Consider the following 24,303-nt stretch of genomic DNA (forward strand, 5'->3'; position numbering starts at 1 on the left):
ACCCCTTTTATTTTTTCTTTTAGCTTTGTTCCGATATTAATGAGTCTTATTTCCTTGAATAGCTTAGGCAGTTTCCGAATTTAATTGTGGAAGTCTTTACAGTGTGGATTTGTCTATTAAGCCAGAAAGAAAGCAAACTTTAATTGCAAAACCACAGAACTAACAAGATGATTCACAGGAACCAGTGGCACCTAGAACTACGCTCTGTAGTTGTTTTGGTCAAGCACCGTAGGACATTTAGTTGTGAAGGCAGGCAAACATACACCAGGAGAAATATTGGCTGGGGTTAACTGGAATTTTATAGTTCAGATGATTTCGTGCCCTCCTGAACCAGCATCTTTGTCACAGGTTTAAGACAATTAAAAAAAAAAAAAAAAAAAAAAGGAAAAAACAACAACTTGAGCGCAACCCAGTCAGTGTTATAAAATACACCGTGGGTCTTATTAACAGTCAACAGTAGTTAATGGACAAAAACGCAGTGCTGTACCAACTACACCTCCTGTACTGGGGGGAGCAAGGCAGCGGCCTACGAGGCCCTCAGGTGGCGGCCATAGGCAGCGCCGGGCAGGGGAAGGGGCAGGGAAATGGAGTCTCTGCCAGCAGGGCGCTACGGACTACAAGTACCAGAGTGCACCGCGCGGCAGGTAGCCGCAGGTTGCTCCCGGCGGGCTCTGTGCGGCACCCTGGGTAATGTAGTTTACCCGCGGAGCGGCGCCTGGCAAGCTGGAGGCGGGGCTGGCCGAGAGGCGGACTACAACTCCCGTCAGGCCGTGCACCGCGGCGGGGCAGGAGGGCTGCTCCTGCGGCCGGTCGCCGGCGATAGTCGCGACTTGGGTGTCGTGTCGGGGCGGCGGGGCCATGGACAGCCGCTGCTACGGGTGTGCGCGCAAGTTCGGCGTCTTCAAGAAGGAGGCAAGTGTCGCGACAAGCAGGCCGCCGTCGGGTGTCACCCGCCCAGCTCTGCCTGCCTGTTAAAAAAAATAACTAATTAATAAATTGGTTAATTAATTAATTAACAGCGGCGTTCTGTGTCCCCGCAGTGCGGCTGTGCCAGCTGCGGCCGGGCCTTCTGCTCCAGCTGCCTCAGCTTCAGCGCCGCCGTGCCCCGCTGTGGAGGCGGCCCGCAGAAGGTGTGCAAGCAGTGCCACGGCAGGCTGACCGGGTAAGGGGGTTGCTGAGGGGGAGCCGTGCCTTCTGTATACACGGGCACGCTGCCTGTGCTGTGGAATGCACAGAATTTCTAGGTTGGAAGAGACCTCAAGATCATCGAGTCCAACCTCTGACCTAACACTAACAGTCCCCACTAAACCATATCCCTAAGCTCTACATCTTTACAGTTACAAGCCCCGCCGTCGCTGAGCTGCTGTTTTGTGAGCTGTTCTGTCCAAAGGCGTGTACCACGGTTTGTGAGGCTGTGCTCTCTGGTGTCAGCGTAGCCTGAAAGAACTGCGTTTAAATCTTCATGGATGGACCCTGAATATCTATAGATGTCCTAGTCAGAGGAGACCAGGTTACACGCCACCATGTGTTTGCTCATCCTTGCAAAAGCGCAGCGTTTTCAGAAGTGTCATAGTTCAGCAGCTTAACGTTATTATCAAAGTATTACCTCTGAGCAAACAGCATCTCAGCTACTCGTTTTTGAGAGGTCTCTACTATGTGTGACCTGAAAACTTAAATTTTGAAACTTAGAATTAATTTGCTTCTGAAAGAAAAAAACATGCAAATGTATCCTGTAGATTGCCTGTTGAAAACAAACAAATTAATTCAGTAACAGTGTGGGTCATACACATATATGAACAAGTAACACGAGTACACGAGAACCCCTCTCTCTACCAACTCCTCTGTGTTCTCTTCCTTCTTTTGCATTTCTTTTACCTCCCTTCCCTGCTTTTCTGCTAGAGCAAGGAAGTTCTGCTGACACCAGCAAATGGGACATTTTCTCGTTCTGCAGTTGTCTAAAGAAGAGCCTTGTATTCCACAGGTCTTTACTTCAAAAGCACTGGCTTGTGAAAATACCATCAGCTGTTGATATCAGGTGCAAATACAGAAGTCACAGTATTCCAGCTTTGAAAATTTCTGACTTCCCATACTCCAAAGCCATTTATAAAACAGCCCAGCCTTTTCCCAGGTCTCTCTTGTTGATTTTTTTTCCTTGTCTGTTTAATGTCAGTACTATAGGGTTACAACAGAAAAAAAATGTTCTCTGACTGAATAGCTGGTAGATAGCATGCATAGACCGCTGTTCTGTGGGCTGCACGGACTGAAGTTCTTCAGGCAAACAGCTTTCACAACTGACACCTTTGAGCTGGAAAGTGGTCCAGTAAAGACATTGCCTTTGTTTGTTATTATACAGGCCTTAGCACAGATGCTTTTGTAGCTTTGCCTTCTACGAATGAATAAAATATGCTACCTTACGTAAGTGTGTGGTTTAGCAGATCAGCGTGAACACAGGGAGGTAGAACACAGTTACACAAGACATGATTGTGTTGTGCAGTGTTCAAGTGTCCTAGAAGAAGTCATCGTGATACTGGTGATTACATAATCATTTTTGTAACATTTTATTTAGCTTATGCATTATATAATTCTGTTTGTTGCATGCCACAACCCCTTTCAGAGAGTTGTACGCTTTGGAAGCTAATTACACTGGGAGGCTCATCTAACTGCTCACTCTCTGCTTGCTGAACTGGGATGTGCATGCTCTGGAAGGTGAGGGTATTTCAGCCCTGCCTGGTGTCCGTATTAACCAATTCTTTGTTCAGATGCAAAACAACAGGAACAAAGGACTAGAAGTGAAGTTCCATACTGTCCAAAGCAGCTATATCATCTTAATCTCTTTCATCAGCTAATCACCCCCCATATTAGTGAGGTTATGAAAGGGACTCTACCAGGAGGTCAGTAAACGTGTATACTGATTCCTCTTGGGTTCAGAGAATAAATGACTGAAGCCTTTAAGTGGCTGGAGCCTTGAATTCAGAGATGTCAATGTTTTTGTCTTTCAGACAGGAACCTCAGAACAGTTCAGCAAAATGGTCACCACCAGAAAACTACAAAAAGTGAGTAGCACTTGCCAGTCACCCAGTTGTTTCTGTTGTAGAGTAATCAGAGAATGGTTGAGTTTGGAAGGGATCTCCAGAGGTCATCTAGTCCAAACCCCCTGCTCAAGCAGGGTCACCTAGAGCATGTTCTGGGCCCTTTCATATTTCCCCATGGAGACCACAAAAAGCGTGGGGGGTTGTGTTGTGATGTGGGTGTTTGCTTGATCAGAATTAAGGATGGGGCTTTTGCTGTGCTGTTTGTTTCTTTTGTTGTGAAGGATATAGGGCACTCTTTTTACTTTTGAATAGACTCAAGAACAGCAGCCTGCCAGTGTTTATCTGTGACTGGTTGTGGCTGGCTTGGAAACAGGAGCCTGGTGGTGAAATGTTCCCTGGCTCCTCAGAGATGGTGCCATGCCTACTACATTTATGAGCTGTGGTTTTCCTTACTCTTGGCAGTACCTTGTTGTGCCAGTATGGGAGAGCCTGGTACAGGAATGAGCGGTTTCTGTTCTCTTTTACACTGACATTCTTCACATAGCCTGTTGGGCTCACAGAGGGTGTTTTCATATCTCAGGGTTTAAACTCCCCTCTTTTCAATTGTTGTGTCTTTTTCTATCCTTGTCACAGGCGTGTAGCAGCTTTTGAGGCTAAGCAAAACCAGATGAAAGGACAACAGAAGGCAACTGACAAATCCCCAGGTCAAGCTGACTCCAGATACCAGGGGCTCTCAAAAGAGGATAGAGCTATTGCAGAGAGACTGCAGAAGCTCAGAGAGGAAAGGAAACCCAGTAAGTTTTGAAGAGCACTGGAGATTCCCTGGGTGGGAATGCTGCTACTTGGGAAGCGTGGAACCAGGAGGGAGAGGGAAGTGCTGGACGCTCAGTGTCTGTCTTTAGGAAATTTAAGGGTTAAATGTGATCAGAGCAGCCACATCTTGTTGCCACAGTGGCCAGGTTCCACAGTGATTTTAATTTTTCACTTTGATTTTGTTCTTTGGGGTTTTTCTTGAAACTGCTTCTCAGTTTTAGGGCAATATCTTACCCATGAAATCACTTCCACATTTTCCATTGTTTGGGGTAAAAGTCTGGGTCAAACACAGTAGCAGCAGAATGAAATGAGCTTTTTTTGGCCAAACTATTTTGCAGAAGTTTTTCTGTGTTTCATTTTGCTGGACCACAGTGGTACCAGTCTCCATGGGATTATGTTCTGGCCAGCCTTGCTACACAGAGGACAAAAAGGGACTCTGATCCCAGTCTACAGCAGTCAGATATGGGGCTGCCTCAGGGTGCTTGTGGGAGAATAAACTTTTTAAAATGCTATACGGTCTCTAAAAGGGAAAGAAACACTGCAAAGTGGTTACCTTGTTGTATAGGGTATTTTTTTTCAGCCTGATAGGCCTGGGATTATGTTAAAGAGTGTGGGAGCAATGGACTGTACTGCCTAAATGGCACGCATTTCTCTGCCTGTCCATGGTATCCCTAGTCAGCTGATTGCCAAATGAGGTTACAGTAACAGTGGTCTTGTGGCTGGAAGATAAAATATGGAGGAGGCAGTGACTCGGGAGAAGAGGGTAGCAGTTAGCATTAGGGTAGCATCCAAGTCACTGCTGCATAACTCCTCCTTCAGATCAGGGGCTGAGGGAGGTTTTTGCTCTGGTGTTCAAAGCCTGATTCCAGAACAAAATACAATCTCACTGAAAACAAATAGCTTCAAGTTTTTTTCTTAACAGAATAACCCCCTACCTTGGGTTATTCTGAATTGCAGAGTCCATCCCTTCTCAGGCTGAGATCGAAGCTAGGTTGGCTGCACTGAAGGAGGATTACCGGGGACCTGTTCCATCCACGCAGGAAATGGAAGACCGTTTGGCTGTCCTGCAAGGAAGATGTCCTCCTTCCCAGGCTCCCAAACCAGTAAGCTCCTGCATCTGTTTGACCAGCAACGTGTTCTGAGCTGGCACAGTAATTCCTGTGTCCCAGCATGTTAGTCTTTCTTTACCTTTCAGCTTTTTTGTGTCCAGGTAGCTCATTTTGCATCATTGCTTCACTAGAAAATTTTTGGCTAACTTTTACCAGTATGCTGAATCAATTTCAGTTATATTTTCCATAAAAACAAAGGAACATATATAGTACATGTGTTGTTTTTAACAATAGACACTAGACTTTTATCCACCCTGTGTTCTAGTTGTATCTCACAGTTGTTATTGTATCCCTTTTGAACAAAATCCTGTTAATTATTCCAGAAATGGAAGCCCAGGGAAGTAAAGTGATTAGCCTGAGACCGAAGAGGAAGGAGTTGGATTTCTGTCTTCAAGGCTTATATGAATGATCTTGTCCCTGATAAGTTGTTTCCTCGTGCTCCTTTTTCAGCAATGCTGTGCACACAGCTGTTCTCTTAGAACTCAGTGGGGCTGGTGGTTGGCACTGTTGAGAATGGGACCATGTTTACTTTGAAGGTAGTGGCAGAGCTGGGGCTGGGTTTCAGCAGCATCTATTCCTATACATTCAGCACCTCCTTGCCTTGTTTAGCTGATTGCATTTAGAGTTGTGGGCATTCAACAGCTCTGAGAATGAAGCCTTGAAAGTCTTACACCAGATACCCATAAGCTGAGACTCACAAGATCAGTAGATGCATCTTTTTATGCTGATTCTCCATAGGGTGATATTGCTATCTGACTTTTCCTTTGGTTGAGTATGCTGCTTTCCTCTCATTTGCTTTCTCTTATGTCCTCCTTGTTTCTCAGGTACATCGACCCCCTGATACCAGAAGTCTGACACAGCAAACAGATGATCTGTTAACTCAGCTGGCTGAGGAAGTTGCCATTGATGAGCATTACAGTCCAGGAGCCCAGCCTCAAGGTATCTATTTTGGATTCTAAAGATCTGTGTCTTTCTAATAATGTATATGTTGCCCTGTTCATCTTACAGGTGAGCTTGGTGTCCAGTTTATCTCCCCATTGTGACTCCCAGATTGACTAAGAACAGCCATCCAGCTTCGTACTGGGTCTCATCATCTTTACTTGAGAGATGGTTCCATTTTCTCAGGGTTGTATTACTCAGATTGCTTCTGTCTGTTTCTGTAAGGCCACACTTCCTAGGGAGGAGCTGCTGCTACTCCTAATGTGTCTGTGCTCTGTTGTAAAACATCAGAATGTGGGATACCATTACTTTTCCAGCTACAGTGCTTCCTCTGTAATCTCCCTGTAAAGTGCAGATTAGCTCACTTTCTTTTCTTCACGTACAGCGTGGATACTGTTGTGTCATGCCTTCTCCCATTATAACCTGGATTAATGGAGAGCTTCAAGCTTCTCCCATACTGTCTGTTGCTTTAGTGATGTTGGCTGTACCAAAGAAACACTGCTGCTGAGTCACCAGCATGTTCTTTCTGCCTGTCTGTTTGCAGCTGTTAGTGGCCAAAACTTAAATGACCTCAATCGGGAAAGTGAAGATTTTGCTTGCCGTGCAAGTCTGGACCCAAAACAGCTAGAGGAAGAGAAGAATAAACTTCTGGCAGAGGCTGCTGCTGAGCTGCGAGATGAAAACACTAGGCAGGAAAAGATCTTAGAAGTTGCTAAGAGATTGGCAGTGCTCAGAGGTCAGGACCCAGAGAAAGGTGGGTAGCAGAGGAGAATACAGTCCCAAGAGAGGGACCAGGTTCCTGTGTCAGTAATTTATTTTCTGAGAGACTTTTTATCCATTTAATTCCTCTGTTCTGCAAGAAACAGACTGATTTTGTTGCCTGTAAAGTTGTAAAGATTCGTTCATCCTGAAATCAGTATGAAAAATCGGTATGAAAGACCTTAGCCGTAGCATCTTAACCTCAACTAAGACATCGAGGCTGGAACTGTAAGGATGGCCTGCTTTGTCTTGTACCTTTCTTTGAGATAAATCTTGCATGCTCTGTCTCTCATTCGTGCAGTTACACTGGAAACTTATAAACTCCCTGACAGTGATGAAGAATTGGATGAGGAGGAAGCCATTCGGAGAGTGCTAAAACAGGTCGGAAGTGGCACCTGTGGCCTTGTTTATCTTCCTTTCAATCATTTCTGGTGTGTTTTTTTTTTTTTTTTTTTTTTTTTTTTTTCCTTTTTTTCTTACCCATTGAGCATGCAAATTGTGTTTTTTCTGTTCCAGGGCAGGGTCTCATTCCTTCCCCTCCTAGCATTGCTAGCTCCCATGCAGCGATTCAGCTATAGGAGATAGACTTTTCTACCAGTCTGTTAAAGTTCTTTTTCATTCGTTGTTAGTGTCTCTTGCAGTGTGCGTCTTTCCTCCAGCCCTGCTCCCACTCTGCTTGTCCTTTCTTACTTTGTTTTGTTTTTTCCCCCACCCGGCTAGAACATGATGAGATGTGGGCCGTTTAGCACAGATTATGCCTCCATTTCTGTCTAAAATGTCTGTGAATTGTTTTGCAGGCAGACATGAGCTTTCTGTGCTCATATTCCTGGCTGATGACACAGACCACGTGTATGGTTAGCATGACGTTGAGCATCTGCTGATAGCTGCACTGCAAAGCAGAGTGCATTAGTTTAGGGCCCCTGCTGTCACACTGACTGTTCACAATGTACACACGGTATTCAAAGTGCAAGTAGAGCAAGCTCACAGCTGTCCAGAGAACACCAGACTGATGTGTTCAGTCATCTCCAGTTACTGCATGGGGGCAAGGGGAAGGGAGGGAGGTTTAGAGTCTAGAATGAGACTCCTAATTGTGTTCTAAACAAGAGGCTTCTTTCTTTCTGTTACTACCAGCTCACAGAGGAAGTGGCCCTGGATGAAGCAAGTGGATTCAACATTCCTCCAGATCAGACCACCCAGCCAGGACCCTCACAACAGAACCTGCATAAGAAAACAAAGCAAAAGGTCAGTGAACTGGTGAGGATCTCTTGAAATGATGTGCTTCAGGATCCCAGGAGAGTACAGCTCTGCAGCAAGAGTTTGATGTATCCTAGGCTTAGTGCAGTGAAGGGAGTAAAAAACCAAAACAAACAAAAAGAGCTTCTCCAAGGCAGACAAGCTGAGAAATCAAACGTCTCAGGGGCGTCTGCATAGCTGACCAACCCTGAGCACAGCTGTGACTCATCCTTGTACTTGTAAAAGAAATTACTCATACCCTGAAATCCAAATCCTTTCAGGCTGGCTTTCAGCTGAATGGGATAGTGTCCTCTAAACCCAGAGAAGTCAATCAAAATTAGCTTGCCAAAGTGGATATCAGAGAAGGGATTTTTAACTCACCCATATAATTAGACCAAGAAGGCCATGGTCTAGTAGCATACAGCCTGGAACAGGGTAAGCGGGAGGTTTTCCAGTGCTTTCAGCATGTGCAGAATAGACTCTAGGTAGTAATCAACCATCTGTGTTCTCTTGAAACGTCAGAGGAAGGAATTAGCAACAAGATACCCTACATTCAGAATGGATTCCAGTGTGTTATGGAAATACGTACACCTTCTCCAATGTATATTATGTGAATTAAATGGACCTGTGAGTCACAGACACCTGACAGTCCTGTCCCTGGTAAAAGAAATTATTTAATTGTAAGCATTGTTGCAAACAACCATCTCATAGGTATGTCAGCCACCTTGCACTTTCGGGATCACTGATGTAAAGGCTAGTGCCATCTTACTGCTGTTGTGTTAGGAAGCTGCCTTTGCCAGTGTGCAGGCACTCTATTTTGGTGTGCATATAGCTATTCAGTTCTACAAAGTCTCAGTAAAGCACAAGGAAACAAGGGATGACCTTTGTGAATATGTTCCAGATTGTGATTTCAAAAGATCTTTTCAGCCCAACCTGAGGTGCAGATCAGTGGTAGGAGTCTTTTGGCAAATCACTTTCTTTGTCCCTCAGTTTTCTTTGTATAATGTGGAGAAAATAGAAACCTCAATTTTTCCCACCTTCCCACCACTTTCCCTCCACACACAGCTCCTTTCAACAAAACCAGTTGATCGCTTGCCATTGCAGCAGGAATTGTCTGTCACTTGGTCTGGGCTTCAACCTTCAGCACAGTCCAGGCGATGCGGGTGTATATTGCTGTAGGCACTGAATTGAGGGTGTTTACCTTCCGGGGAATACAAATTCATAAGCAAATGCTGGTAGTTTCTTGGATGTTTATTTAACAGTCTAGATACGCACATACATGCATATGGAGCCTATCCTTGAGCTCTGGTCAAATTCATCTTGACTTAGGATCAACTGAGAGTGAACATCCTTGGGCTATTTGATTTGTCACCATGGCCATTATGCATTACAATGGAAGCACTGTGTCTGTATTGTGTCTGCTATGGTTTGAATTCCATGTCTGTTTTCTTTGTGAATTAGAGCCAGACTCCAACCAACACAGCTCTTGCCAGGACAGATGACAGTGACGAGGATGAATTACCCTGGTGCTGCATCTGCAACGAAGATGCTACTTTGCGCTGCCATGGCTGCGATGGGGATCTCTACTGCCAGCGCTGTTTTCGGTAAGTCTTGCAATCCCTCTTCATCTGAGGGACAGGTCACAGGTAAGCTTGGCCGCTTTTGTTTGTTCATCCTGTTGGGCAGAAGAACAGAAAGTAGGAAGGAAGATTCGAAGAACCCAAATCTGAGCTGAATGACCAGTAGTTACCCCAGGCCTCGGGGACTAAACTGGCCCTGGGCAGCAATGCTCTGTCTGTTCTGCTCCAGCACATGTTTGGGCACATTGTTTGGCCGATCTCTGGAGCAGCTGATGCACGTGGGATGGGATAAGTGAGTCCATTGTTTAGTGACTTCTGTGGCTTTTTAAAGACGTTGATGAATAATCTAGGCTGGATTCTCACAAGAGGGGAGATCAGACAGTATAAATTTCTGAGGATTTTCTTAGGTTGAGACCGTGAAGTCTTAAACCACATTAAAAATGTCAGGTTGTTGAAATATATGGAGAAACTGCTCTTCTTCAGTTGGGTCTTGCAGTGGCTACAGTCTTACTGCCTAAAAACCCGTAACTTGATTTTTGACAAAATGTTGCTGTGTCAGATTTGGAGGGTTAATTCCCTTGAATACAAAGTTATTCATCACAGCCTGAGTGGTTTCTTTTTTTTTTTTATGTCTTAAAAGCATTGAGTAGTTGGCTGTGTTCTCATTAATTCTGGATGACATTTAGGTAGCAAGATGTTAAGGATCTGGTTGGGAAAGTAAGGGATGCTTTTATGTGTATTCTCATTTCCTGCAAAGGGGTTTTATAGAGAGATGAGAATGGAAAATGTACTAAAATCGTAAGAAAACATACAACTGGCAATATCAGATGACTTAAAGAAAAGAAGCAAACAACAGATCAGCCAAGCTTCTATAACAGCAGAACCAGTGGTGTGTCAGGTGAGTGAGTATATCAGTTGTATGCTGGAGATGTGAGCTCATGTCTTACTCAACACTGCCAGCTTCTCAGCATGGTTAAGACAGCTGCCAGTATGCTGCATTTTAGCCGTGACAGTTATTTTTCAGAGCTGTGTGGAGCAGACTGTCATTTTGGCTGTTGTCATAGGAGTCACTAACATGCCTGTGAATCACAGACATGGTGCTGAAAGTAAGCTACCAATTACAGGAATCTGTCAGAGAGGGAAGGAGTCAGAGAGGCCTGTTGTCATTTCCCATGCCAGCAAGCAAGAATGAACAGAGCTTTTCACAAAGTACATCAGAATCTTCTGCTCCAAATAAGTGTTTCAAGTAACCAGTCCACATGGCTGCCAGAGGGGTCCTATCAGTTAGTCCTTGGGATAAGTTTCTTATAGGGCTGCTGGAAGGCATCCTATGCAGTAGCTAAGGGTGAGTTTCCTGGCTGGGTGTTTACTCCTGACTGCAGCTTGTATTTGCTTTTTAGGGAAGGCCACGATGAGTTTGACCTGAAGGACCACCACACTTCCCGCTATCATCTTCCTCGCAAGTAGAGGTGATGACATTCTTCATGGGCAGAAAAGGAGATGGAGAACGGGAAAAGAGGGAGTCGGCCAGATGGGAAGACTCCAACTGGATTTGCAGCCAAAATGGGTGATGTTTTGGACAGTAAAAGGATGTGCTGTAATCTGAGAGAGGCTTGGAGGGCATCTATCGTTGTCCTCACGAATGCAACCAGAAAAGTGCTGGGTTTGCCATGCCTGTTTGGGATAAATAAGGACTTGATGTGAGGAGGTGGATATGCATCTATATATTTATAAAGTCAGGCGATGTGGGTAGCAGTAAAGATGTGTGGTTAAGGCAGTGCTGGCTGATAAGCAACTTCCTGCTTTTGCTAACTTACACATTGGTTCACAAGGCAGCAAAGCACTTTGCACTAAGAAACTGTCTACATCATGGTCATGTGTGATGAGAACTTCCAAAACATAATAAAAACTATTTACGGAGGCCTGTGTTTAAAGTCTCAACTGGGAATGCCTGATAGCTCTTTACGAAGTGTCACCCTCCTGTGATATCTCAGTCCTTCTGTCAGGTGGCTCAGGGGAAGATAGTAAGGATCATGAAGTCACAAAAAATGTTTTTGTGGTGTTGCTGGGGAGGTGCAGAGGAGTGATGGTTACTCCGCCTTGATGAGCAGTGTTGCTCCTGTACTTGAAATGAAGGTTGCTTTGTAAAGGTAATTTGCTACAAACACACTGCATTGTGATCTGCAGTGGCAGTGCCTAAATTCCACATTATTTGTTAGCACGTTAGTCTGGAAGAGTTGTGTGTTAATATTAAGATGGGGTTTGGCTCTGTTGGTCCCCTGGTAGAATAAAGATGCTACTTGTATGATGCTGTTTATCTGGCTGTGAGAGAAACTCAGTTTAATTTACTTATATCCGTCCCTGGAGATAGTTCAGATGCACGTGACACATGCCAGTGGCCACAGCACCCAGATTTGCTTGAAATACCTGACTAAACTTTCCAGAAGTCAGCTGTAATCGGTATGAGCTCTTCCCAGGGCTACAATGTGACTTCTGAGACAGTTGTCTAAGGTTGACAAATTCTAGGAGTGTCAAAAAAAAAAATAAAATCAAGGATTTGTCTTTGACAGAGGGTTTCCAGTGAATCTTGCCTGTCTGGTTTGACATCACCACTCCCAGCTGTCTGCCCTGCCCTGTGCTGAAGGTCACTGCCTCTGTAGGTGAGGTAACAAAATAGTATTTGCCTGCGCTTCAGCCACCCCTGCTCAGAGCACAGTAAATACCTTAAACTACCTCTGAAGGTGGGTTTATGTTGGGCTGGATCACGTGCTTCAGTAGTAACCCGTATCAGACAATGTGGAATCGTAATACTGCAGGTTGACCCAGCAAGAACTGCTAGCGTGTGTGTCAGCACTGCCAAAACCCTTTGTTAGTAAAGGGTAGCAAAACCTGACTCTTGTGGAGGATGTGCTTTCACCTAAGAGTCCTTGCTTCAAAAGTGCCTGCCACTTTGGGATGGACAGAGAGGAAAACTACTGAATTCTTCTGATGCAAGAGTTTACAATGAGTCCTGTGTTACACAAGATTTAAGTAGATAGTTACTGACCTGAGGGGTTTGCAGTCTTCAGAATGAAAACAAAATGCAGTTCTAGCTTTGTATTGTTGTGGGAATGATGCTTCATTTTTATTTAACCAGGATAATTAGTCTGTCTAAAAATTCTCTCTTAGATTTAGGCAAAACACAAAGTATTTAACCTGTATAGAAGAAGATGCAAATACCTGGTCTTATATCCCATGTAAGGCTGATCCACTCCCTTGGGCTTCAGCCTGGGTCTCCCAGCTTTTGCTTCCTCAACAACAAAACTTTGAGCTCCTTGTGCAGTTAGGCAGCCTGAGTCCTGTGAACCCTGCCCCGTGCACAACAGTAGTAAAGCAGCAGTTTACAGCCTGAAGCAGCTTATTTAACTTCCTGGATTTGTTTCTGTGGGTTCATCCCAAGAAATCCAGAAGTGCACCCAACCCAGTACCTGAAATAGAACTTAGTCATACGTCGAAGACTCTCTTCAGTCATACAAACACATGCTGACTCTTTCACTGTACTAATGGACGTTTTTGTGGCTGCTGAGCTTTCTGCATGTAATTGGCCATTTTAATGGCAGCCCAATCACTTTCCCCTTGAAAAGCCATTCCCACTGTAGCCCTCTTTTCCCTCTTGCATGGAGGTCACTGAGGCACAAACTATCATAGTCAGCTGTCTGCAGGAAGCAAACCTAGCTGAATCTGTAATTATGAAAGAAGAATGCTGTGTGACCTTTAACTGGGCACAGTTACCTAGTAAAGGTACTGGGAACCTGTCAGTTCCTCACTGGCCAGGTCAACTTCAGTCATAGCCATTCAAGGACGTGAAGAGAATTTGGTATCTGCAAGAAAGAATACATTTCTTTCCTTTTATCATTGTAGCTTGCCATGAGGGCACAAGAAGATTTTCTTTTATTCTCAAAATGTTTATGTGAACTATCAAAAGTAGGTTCCTCCCCAAGAAGAACTCAAAGTAATGGTAACAAATGAAGTTGAACTCAAATTAGCTTACAAAGGGAGGTTTCAGTTAAGCTTCATTAACTCGCAATTGTTGTAGTTTGTGAATATGCACATTATCTTAACTGCTGTAACAAGTGTGAAATGTAGCAGGCTGAATATTTTTTAAGGGAACATAAGTGTTGCTCATAATAAAGGAAAATTGATTTGGAGGTTATATTATACACCTTCATAAGCCTTCAATTAGAAACGCACATGAACTTTCACATGATCTGAGTTATCTTGGTATAATCAAGAGGCCAAAGTTTCCTTTAAGAAACCTTCTCAAACAGTATCCATATACCAAATATTACAGCCTTATGCTAGTGATGGTGATGAGAAACAGTGAATATAACTGGAAGCTGTTCATAAGCAAAATGTAGTTCAGTCTGTCCTTATGGGTTAAGCTGAGAGTAAAAAAAAAAAAAAAAAAAAAAAAAGTAAATAAAAGCAAGTTTGACTTACTACTTTTAAGAACCAATTTTAAAAGTTCTTGCACCAGAGCCAAGAAATCAGCTAGCACTGGCCATATCTTGCTTTGTTCCTGTTATCACATTTTGCTTGTCTTGAGTGCTCTTTTGTGCTGTAGTGATGTTCCTATGTACCAGAAATAACTGCATGTCACAGGGGCCACAGCTTACTCTTTCTGCTACTTGAAGAGGACATATAAAGACTACTTCTCTCAAGCAGTGTTTCAAAAGCCTGTTTTTTTGTTTGTTTGTTTGTTTTCTGGGTTCTAACGATGTCTGCATACTTACAGCTAAAAACGCTTTTTGCATCATTCCAAATTGAGTGGGTACAGAAAAATGTGCAGCATGGAGAAAAGTCTCTCTTGGGCCAGAGATGTGGCACTTCAGGTCTTGGTGCTATCACAGCTCAGCAGAAAAAAACAAAGCCATCTTGGTAGAGTGTATCATTAATCTAGACACCTGTGAGCTTCTGTGCTGTGGCTAATTACAGCTATAGTTTAGGACACTTAGCTCATGGTCTGTCCACTTGGGTCTTCCACCTGAACTTCTGTTTGAACCTAGTTGGTGATGTTGAGAGGGATTAGAGCTCTTTGCCAGCATGCTACTTTCCTTTCTTGAGAGCTGTGATATGAGTGTTAGCAGGTGTAAATCCATGAGCAATGCCAGATCTACAGCAGGTACAGATGTGAACTGATTTTTTTCTGTTGTTATTTTACTTACAAATTAGAGATTTCAGGAGGGCAGGCATGTCCTCATGGCCCCTTACTAAGCCAAGGAGGGCACGTGCCCATGGACCTGATATGGTAAACCTGGTGGATGAGGTTTAGAGCCTCTGGGAGCAGCAGCCTTAGGACAACTGTGAGCTGCATGGCTTGACAACTCAAGAACAGCAAAGACAAGCAAGCCCTTACATCACCATTGTTACAGCAGCAAGGATTTTGTCCTTGGTGAGAGATGCACACAGCCCACATCTTGTTCACTGACACCTCTTCTGAAAAATAGGAGGGATGCAGAAGGTAATAGTCATCACTGTTATTGATGATGATTAAGAAGCTAATGTATTTAAGATATTACTAGTTCAGCCCCAGTCTTTGTTTGTTTTAGTTTACCTTCATGTCCCTTTTCTTGCAAAGTTGGCCCCTTTGTCCCTTCTTGTCTGACAGAATATGTACTCAAAAGCTAGCCTTGAACATACTGGTATGTAGGAGCCCCTCTGGATGCAACTCCGCAGCTCATCCCTTGCGTTTGAGTGGCAGACATGAGAGTCTAGGGGCAGGACATAACATGAGACTGATCTGCCTAACCAGACATCCTCCATTTGCTGTCTAATTTCCTTGCCACATGTGTCAAGTTACTGACTTGCTGAGAAGCTGGATGTAGTTTCCTCTGTATTTTTCCAGCCACACATTAGTTACAGCCAGAAGAGTGTGTGCAGCAAGTCACTGTGTCCTACTTCACTTCTCATTTGGGAGACCTACCTGTCTGCCAAAGACTCGCTCTGCAATTCTCACTACAGGGAAATTAGAAGCAGGTATGTTTTCTGTTCAATTTTTCCTTAGTGTCTTTACAAAAAAAAATTAAAAAGAGCAAAATCAAGCAGCACATAGCTGATTTTCTGTGTTTTAATATACAAAATAAGCATTTTTAACGTCTTTTTAAATGGTGAGAAAATCATTCCCAGGCCTTCAGAAGACACTTGTAAATCATCAAGCCCAAATTCCACAAAGAGGAAACACAATCTCTTCCATTAGCCTTAGCAGCTGTTTCACCAACTTCCCCTTAAGTATTGACCAGATGCACTTGGCTGTTTTCCTTCAATCCTACTGTGTATTTTCTGTCCAACCTTTGTGAATGACAGAGGCTTAATCAGACAAAGTATGTTCAATCCTGTAGAGTTAGGTGTAGTAGTAACAGGTAGGAGATCACAGTCAGGTCCCAGCCAGACTTGAAGCAGGGTGCAGCTTCACAGTAACTGATTTTCCGTGTTGATGAATGAGTGATAACCAGTGCCTTGTTTTCCTTGCAGTGGGTGGAAGAAGTTTTGATGACCTGCTGAGAATTGTATTCAGTACTCCCCAGCCAGCATGGAAATTCCTAGAAGAAACTAAAGGAATGACGTCTTGTCCTGTTCCCACGGTTAAAATGCCATTTAAGAAACAAGTGAATATGCAACATAGCTCCCTGCTGTGCACGGAGATGTGGAAGGAGTGGAAACTTCAAACCACTGGTACAAAGTTCACAAACATGGTGATGTGTCTCAATAACAGTAAGTCCTAAGCATATTCTGAAGTTATCTTGCTGATCCCTTTTTTTTTTTTGTGGGGAAGATGCATGTTTCCTTGTGACCAAAGCTGGTGTCCCTTATGGGTGAGGTAATTTCTTCTGAGGATTGGTGATTCTCCGGAGACCTTTCAGTCGACTGAGCAATTCTGTAATGAAGTCCTACAAGTAGAATTGTAGAAAGAAGGATGTTGTGTTAATTCCATTGCTCACCAACCCATAGAGTACTATCCCTTTTGCATTACTCCCCCATTCCTCTTCATATTGAGCAGAAACTAGGATTTCTCCGTGGATGGAGAAAATGTATCTTTTGGCTTAGGAAGGGGAGACCTTTTGATAGGTGAAGAGGGGTCTAAAAGCCCCTCTGTTCTCTACCTCCCCTGGATCCCTCTCGTGTAGCCATGTTTACTTTATCTGCAGCAGCTAGCCTGCTCTCTTCATCCCTGATGCCTGTCTGTTTTACCTTGGGATGACCTCAAGATGGTGTTGTCTCTTTTAGGCTCTACTGCTTCCTGTTGCCACCATAACCTCCTGCCCACTTCTGCTGCCCTCCCCATGTAGGGCAAAGCAAGCCGTCCCTCTTGTTGTTTCCTTGTTCAACCTGTAAAGCTCCATGTTGTGGACTGCAAACCACGCCGAAGCTGTGCCAATTCTAGAAGGAAGTGGCTGGCAGAGAAGGGGGTGGAACAGAACACATGGAGGACTAATGATAACCTGGAGCAGGGGTTGAGGACTGGAAGACCAGATAGATGAGCAGTTAATGGAGATAAACCCCAACTACTTTGCTGACACAGCCAAGGACTATGAACCAAACTGGACCATCTGGTTATTCCAAGCAGAAGTCAAAGTGACTAGGGCAAACTTTACCATCTTCATGGCAAGTAACATCACTGTAAAGGACTGTGCAGCTTTTCTTCACCCGAAGAGGTTATGTACATATCCTTGTAATTAGGCAAGGTCACCAGAGGTACTGCAATTTGCTATGGTTCGTGCTGTGTGCAAGCCCAGCTTCCTCACTCCAGTGATCAGAGTTTGCCTGCCACAGCATGCTCTGGAGGTAAATGCCTAGGATTGTACCTTTGTATTCAGTCCCTTCAGAGGAAACCAGTTTGTTTCCTCTGTCTTGTTTCTGTGAATAGGCTGCTGTGATCTTTCAAGGGGACTGGATTCAAGATTACAAGGGTGAGAGTATATACTTTTGTCAATGAGGTAGCAATATCTAGTTGTAGTTATCAAGAAGTATACTCTCAGCAAGACACTTCCATGGTTGCTGAATCATTAGAGCAAACTATTTTCAGTTATCTCTCTGGGAAAGTGGAGTTCTTGCCCAAGATCTGAAGCTTAGACACACTGAAAACCCTATTGCCAGCCTTGTCTGCCAGACCCATCTTAGGAGACTATCCACAATGCTCATTAGTTTAATTTTGATGGGAGTAATGCATCCATCTCATTTTCTGCATGTTCATCACTGTGCAGCTACATATAAAGGCTGGACAAGACATTTAATAACATCTGAGCACAACATTCATGTGCAAAGCACATGACTGAAGCAGGAGTAGGAGACCTTAGTCTGCACACAGCAGTGTGCAGCAAAGGTAATTGCTGTGTGATGCACACACTACTCTGCAGAGTACTAAGCTGTGCTCCTTTGAATGCTGTGCCAACTTGTGAGAGTTCTTTAGCTCCCTAACTCAAACCAGGACTTCTAGAGATCACAGGATGGGGGTGAAGCATGTGTTAAACTGACCTAAAGGGGTTAAACAATTATCTGCCTAGTCCAATCTCAGGGCCATCCGACATTCTTGTCATTCATACACTAGAATTTTGTAAGTTGAAAATGCATTTAATTAATGGCATGCAAGATGCTTATAGGAACTGTCTATACTTTTTCCACACTGAGAACCAAGTATCATCTCAGCCTGGTCACCTCAGGATGTCAAAAACATGGAATAAACTTTGGCTACACAGCAAAATCATTCGTCTGCTCCACTGCTCATCCTCAGCTCAGCTATGTAGAGCTGAACATAGTTTTATAACGTAGCAGAACAAATGTCCTAATACCTCCCATTGGAAAGTAAACACATGCAGTATCATGTTAGGCAAAGTAACACCCCGGCTATTCAGCCAAGTAGCAACAAACACACTCTTAGAGCACAGCCTAATATATACGTTGATGGTGTTTCACTCACCTCTGTTGGGCTGGAGCATTCATGGAGGATTTCCTAAAAGGCAAAAAGGAGTCATTTTAGAGTTTTATAAATTGACCCTTCCCTTGAGCTACAAAAAGGACATACAATCTCACAGTACTTGACAGGCTAAAAGGCACAGGGAAGCAGCCTGTAACACATGATGATTGTGTTCTGCAGCCCAAACACCACTGCCATGTTGTATTATGTCAGCAGTCCCTAACTGAAAGCCACCAAGTCCCTCTATCTGACCTGTAGTTTTAGTTTCTGTTCTTCATTAGGGACATCTAGGAGATCTTCAAGATCAATTTCAGGTCCACGAACTTGTGCCTCTGTTTTCTCTCTCAGCTAAAAAGAAAAAAAAAAAAAAAAAAAAAAAAACACAGTTAATAAACCTTCAAGCTTTTAAGCGCCTGAGAAGTAGCCAGTTAAAATAGAACTGTGCTGCAAAGTTGAGGTCAAGAAATAAATCATCTCAAAATAAGGAGGTTCTTGTAAAGAGGGCATGTATTCCACAGCCCCTCTGTGGTGTCTGCTACAGCCACGCATCTTGATTCATCATCTGCTCCCATCTCAACCCTTGATGGCTTCTCAGGGATCATGGGCCACGAGGTGTTCCACCTCTTCAAGAATATTCAACATCAATTGCTAACTGCAATGCAGTGTAACCCAGCTTGGGACAACCCACTTCCATGAAGCTTATGTACAGGTGTTCACCAGACAGAAGTCCAGCAGGCTTAAAGAGGCACTACTAATACAAGGAGATTTAAAGCTTTTTAGCTACATACATTTATGGGAATTAAAGTTGTGTTTTTGCAGTAGAAAACTCTACTAACCACCTTGCATATTCAAAAGTGATTGTGATAACAGTGAAAGTGATAACAGTGGTATAACAGTATGGAGTATGTTAAGCAGATAAGGGGACAGTGGAAAGTCCCAAAATAAGGGCAATAGGTATAAAAAGCAAGACGAGCAGCGCAAAATCAGTAAAAACAACAAATCATGGACCTTCTAGTCATGAGAGAAGAAGGAAAAAAAAAAGGGAAAAGGAGAAATTAAAGGTTGGTCAAATCATATTGTGCACATATGGTATAGTAACAAGCATCGAGTAGGTTGTGAACCTGTAGTACTCAGCCAATGAGGAAACAGGAGGTAAGAGAGAATATAAGGCTATGATATACATGTACATGTGCCACGCATTCATGCTTGCTGGATGCCCACCATTGCAATTGCAAATAAAAATGCTGCTTCACTGAGATCCTCTCCTGAGCCTGTTATTGTCTACAGATTGTGTCTTACACATTCACTTGGTTGGTATTTACACTAAGGATGTTTGGAGTCATAAAGAAACAACTATGCTTTTGGAAAGCTCTACTCTTTTTTCAGCTTTCTATAATAGGAATATGCCATAGTCTCCTTTAAGGTGAGAGAGACCCCCTCCAAGCTTTGGTGATCAGAGTAATAGACTCATTATGTTAGATGGAAACATTTGTATACTTGGATCTAAAATGTGTCTATGTCCATACACTTCCAAAAGACTGTTAAGGATGGCAGGCTTTGTTTTCCTATGTATTTGCAAGATGAACCTTTAACAACATGATTACCAGTGATATTTTAACAGTAACCAGCAGAATAAGGATAATGAGTAAACAGCACAGCACCTAGTTGCTGGATAGCATTTACAGATGTATATGTAAAACATTAAACAATAAAGGCAGTACTTACGGAAAAGAAAGAAACTATTTCTGATCAGTCTCTGATACCATGCCATGGGGGAAGTAAAAAGCAGTAGGTATTCAGCTTGGCTACGCAGCTGATTTGACAACTAGTAATAAAAGTTGCACTTGCTGTACTATGACCCATAACAACATTTCTTAGAATAGTTTTCACGTGACTATTTAGACAACAGGTCTTGATACAGCCTGACTTTGGCTAAAGAAATAAATGGATCAGGAGGGCAATGTAGGATAAGGACAGTTCAATTAGGGACTGTGTTCCTACTTCCAAGCACAGGGAGTGGTCTCAAAAACCCAAATTGTCTCCTGAGTCTTAAATTTTTTGTAAAAAGCCTCGTGGCAGCAAATTGCATAGCATTCAGATTATCTGTATCGGGAGATGACATTTGAACCTTGCTGGCATTTGAACCTGCAGCGCTGTTCATTCCAACTCTGTCACACAGACTTCTGGAAGACTCTGAGGAGTATTGCCCTCACTGCCAAGGGCAGGTGGAGCAGAGGACAAGAAGGTGGTGTAATGGAAGGCAGTGGATCCAAAGAAGCGCAGCAGGGCTAACCAAATCGTCTTGCCACAATGCACAAAGCAGAGCAGGATCTGTTTTACACTTGGATGTTTACAAGTCATATATTGTGGCACATTTATTTATTTGAAAAGACAGTAAGCAAATTTCTGTGGTACCCTATTAACAGTCTCTGACGTGGAACAGCATCACGTGCAGTTCCTGGCAGGAATCTCTTCAGTTGCCCCAGCACATCAGGAAGTCAATAAAACTATTGTTCTGGAGAGGTGCTAGCAAAGGCAATCTCCTGGCAATCTGTTCCCGTAAGGGCATGGCTGCATTTCTCACTCGTGCCTGCAGGGATTTTGTAGTAAGGAAAAAATACCTCCTTTGGGTAGCTGCTCCGATGACAGCAAACAGCTCCCAGTTAGTCAATTCACAGAAAACCACAAGTAACAAGGTAGCCTAACTCGTTTTTCTGAGACCTTTACAAGAGTAAATCTGTAGACTTAGACAACTGAGAGTAGCCCACAAGGAGTTGCATCTTGGACTAGGTTACTGGTGGTACCAAGAAGTGCTTTTCATCTATCTCAAAAAAGCTTCTCAGAATCAATACATTAAAACTGCAATAATTCCCCAAAGGGCAAGAGGTCCTGGTGCTTGGAGCAGCAGCCATTCTCCTTCCTCTCTTCAGAGCTACCTTACCACTTGTGCTTGCTTAGTCCTTCAAGTTGTGAGCATCCACTCCTATCTCTTAAACATCCACTGCTGAAGTCCTCCTCAGTAGGACTCTTAATTTTCTCCTTTTGCTGGCTTCATAAATGCAGATATCACAAATGTATACATATTTTAAGCTGGAAATGGGATCCTCTCCCATCCCCTCCTTCAGGCATTGCCTGTCAGGCAACAATGTTTTAAGTAACATTTGTCTCAGGGCACAGTGGTGTTTTGGTGTGGTTACCAATTCAGTGGCACCATTTCCCCTTGGGGAACATGGATAAATACAATCTGCCGGTTTCCTCATAGCAGCCTTGAACTGCTTGTCCTTAACTTTACAGTGGCATTACATGGAGACAGTAAAAAATGAATAAAATAAAAGCAGTTAGGTGTTTAACACCATCTCAAGTGATGGGATGAAATACAGTAAATGGCTCAAGTCCTTGTAAAGCTACATAATCCAAAATGGAAAAAGCAGATTTTGTGACATGAGGAGGCTGGACGGAGCACATTGCCAGTCAGGCATCCAGACCTAGCTGCCTACATACCTAAATCTCCAGAGATTGCCAGGGTCTAGCCTGCCTCCAAAATGGCTGTGGACGGCACATACACCATGTAATCAAGAGGCCTCAGATACAGCTGAGCACTTACTACTATAATTTTATAAAATAAAGAAAACAACTGGAAATTCAGAATTATTAAGCTGTGAAGAGATTACAGCGGTTTACCCTTAGTCATTTTACTAATCAAGTTATAAGCTTGTTCAGAAAGTCTAAAAATGTTACTTAAAAGAATAGGAACAATATTATTTTCATAGCCATGCATTTGCAACCAAAGGAAGGACCTCTTTCTCAGTATTTGTTTTCTCCTGCATGTTCTTTGCATATGACAAACCAAAACAGAAGGTAACTATTTTTGTCTCCCAACTCAGCATGAGAACCCAGTATGTTCCCACAAATATCAAACAGAGATATAATAATCACACAGAAAACAATGATAATAAACAACAAAAATACCCAAACCAGCAACAACAATAATAAAAAGCCTCAGAGAGAGTTCCTGAAGTTCCCCTGCTCAGGGGAAGAGCTGACACTGTTCCGTGGTGCTCAGACATGGACAATCACGCTGGAGCCCTCCCAAAATAGTTAGAAATTTCTCTGTGCCATTGTGACATATAGCACAAAAATCACCTTTCCTGAACTGTTCTAGCATGTCCACTTCCACTGCTGATTGCAATTTGAAACTGGTGATGCTCAGAGTGGAACAGACCATCAGAGTCCAAGTAATCATTGGCTCTTTTGTCCTCTTATCTCAAAAATGCGTTTAACACTGTACTGGGGTGTGAATATAGAAAACAGGGCAGAAAAAGCTTGAGAGTTAATTTAGTCCATCCCCATCCAGAACATGATTAACCTATTTTACATAACCTGTTAAACCCATCTATTCTTCTATTGAAGACACTTATGATCTACTGGGTTGTGAGTCAAGAAAGATATTTTCTCTTACAGCAACAGCTGTTACCCTGCAGATTAAAGCAAAACCACAAAATTTCAAGCTATTTAAATAGGTTTGAGACCATGAGGTGCAATTTACTACACCCTAAAGGAATTACCCCATCTCAAAAGTGGAAAAGCACTGTCCCCTCTGAAAGCTCCCAGTGTAGGTGCCATCTATAAGCACAAAATAGGAATAGAAGTGATAGTAATGGGTTAAAATTTCAGGGTACCCAGTCAGTGCTGACTTAAATATCACATCTCTGTGGAAAAAAAGATGCCACGTACCCTACAACAGCCTAAAGCAAATACTTGTACCATTCATGTGCTGTACCTAGACATTCCTACTAAACCTTTCCTAGTTTGACCACTCTCAGATACGCAGGAAGGATTTGGGACTGATTGTTCCTCTAGTTAAGGAAAATGCAGGGAGGAAGACAGCTCTAGGGGTCTGTGAAGGTTTAAGGTCTCTATACACATCATCTCAGCGTGTGTTTTGTCTTTCTTCCCCTGCTGCCAGTAGTGTGTCCAGAGTCTGCAGCTGCATCATTTATCCTGAGTGCCTCATTCAAACAGCAGCTATAGCCACACTGCTGTGACCAAAAGGGACAAAAATACACTAAACACCTCTAATCCAGCTAATACGGCTTGCAGCAAAGCCACTGACCACACAGAGCTTAGCAGCATGTGGCTTAGTACACCTGCCTAAGTTTTGCTACTTGTGCTGAGCAATAGCCACCCTCCCAGCAGGTGTAATACCAGACAGCTTACAGCTAGCTGGAATACATCAATACAGGCTTCTCTGACTGTGGGCACACCATTCAAAGAGAGTGCTGTTGCAGGTGGCAATAGGACACCTGACAAAGATGGAAGACAAGGATCTGTTTCCAGTAAGGCAGAGGAAGCTTTGTCCCAGCACACAGAGCCCTTGTCCCATTCATCTAACAAGCGAGGGGCTGATTTGCCCCAACTACTCACCGGGTACTGGTACAGCTCCTGCAGCTGGGCATCAACCCATTCCTCCAGGTCTAGCCAGCGCTGTAGGTCCTTGCGGTTGTACTTTATGGTTAGCTTGCCCAGTTTCCTGTGTGATGATTCCTCCCCAGGTTTCTCTGGAGTCTGGAAAGTCACCCGGGGCAGTGTGCCGGAGTTCCTGGCCATCCTCACTGCTTCTTCCTCCTCCTCCTCCTCCTCTCCACCTGCAGGAACTCACCTTCCCGTGGGCCGCTCTCCTCTGTCTCTTAACCAATATCTCCCTGCAGCTTGTGGCTCAGGGCACAAGCTCCTCGCTTTCACCAAAGGCAGGCAGCATCAGCGATGCCAGGGAGCACGGTGGGGGACAGCACGCAGCTGGGGCAGTGTCCGGGCACAGGCTCTTGGGTTTCACAACCCACGCTGCTGACGAGCAGGGAGGGAGGGGAGAGGGGTTGTTGTAATAGCAT

At 43.7% G+C, this 24,303-nt stretch overlaps 2 protein-coding genes across 5 annotated transcripts; one reads left to right on the forward strand and one right to left on the reverse strand.

The window, feature by feature from the left end:
• The first annotated feature begins 797 nt into the window (after nt 1–797).
• Nucleotides 798–18,764, forward strand: ZFYVE19 (zinc finger FYVE-type containing 19). Of its 4 annotated transcripts, none has more exons than XM_032188310.1 (13): nt 798–912; nt 1,041–1,162; nt 3,000–3,053; nt 3,666–3,826; nt 4,803–4,948; nt 5,779–5,893; nt 6,438–6,647; nt 6,954–7,033; nt 7,784–7,894; nt 9,347–9,489; nt 10,866–15,480; nt 15,976–16,215; nt 16,729–18,764. In XM_032188310.1, the coding sequence occupies exons 1-11, from the start codon at nt 859–861 to the stop codon at nt 10,930–10,932; spliced, it is 1,263 nt and encodes a 420-aa protein (XP_032044201.1). In that variant the 5' UTR covers nt 798–858; the 3' UTR covers nt 10,933–15,480; nt 15,976–16,215; nt 16,729–18,764. The 4 variants fall into 4 exon arrangements, with proteins under 4 accessions (XP_032044201.1, XP_032044202.1, XP_032044200.1 ...); XM_032188311.1 differs by having other exon boundaries at nt 10,866–14,965; XM_032188309.1 differs by having other exon boundaries at nt 10,866–16,215.
• PPP1R14D (protein phosphatase 1 regulatory inhibitor subunit 14D) lies at nt 16,311–24,303 on the reverse strand. The gene is given in 5 exon segments (XM_032188313.1): nt 16,311–16,391; nt 18,419–18,451; nt 18,668–18,763; nt 23,840–24,223; nt 24,226–24,303. Coding segments are annotated over 5 exon segments (672 nt in total).

This window comes from Aythya fuligula, chromosome 5, assembly GCF_009819795.1.
Source record: "Aythya fuligula isolate bAytFul2 chromosome 5, bAytFul2.pri, whole genome shotgun sequence".
NCBI classification, from domain to species: domain Eukaryota; kingdom Metazoa; phylum Chordata; class Aves; order Anseriformes; family Anatidae; genus Aythya; species Aythya fuligula.

What these genes read in the sequence shown, in the direction of transcription:
- ZFYVE19 (XM_032188309.1), top strand. Translation starts at nt 859, where the DNA reads ATGGACAGCCGCTGCTACGGGTGTGCGCGCAAGTTCGGCGTCTTCAAG. An exon ending in TGCCACGGCAGGCTGACCGG is followed by an intron (nt 1,163 to 2,999) that starts GTAAGGGGGTTG and finishes TTTGTCTTTCAG; the next exon opens with ACAGGAACCTCAGAACAGTT. An exon ending in TACTGCCAGCGCTGTTTTCG is followed by an intron (nt 9,490 to 10,865) that starts GTAAGTCTTGCA and finishes TTTGCTTTTTAG; the next exon opens with GGAAGGCCACGATGAGTTTG.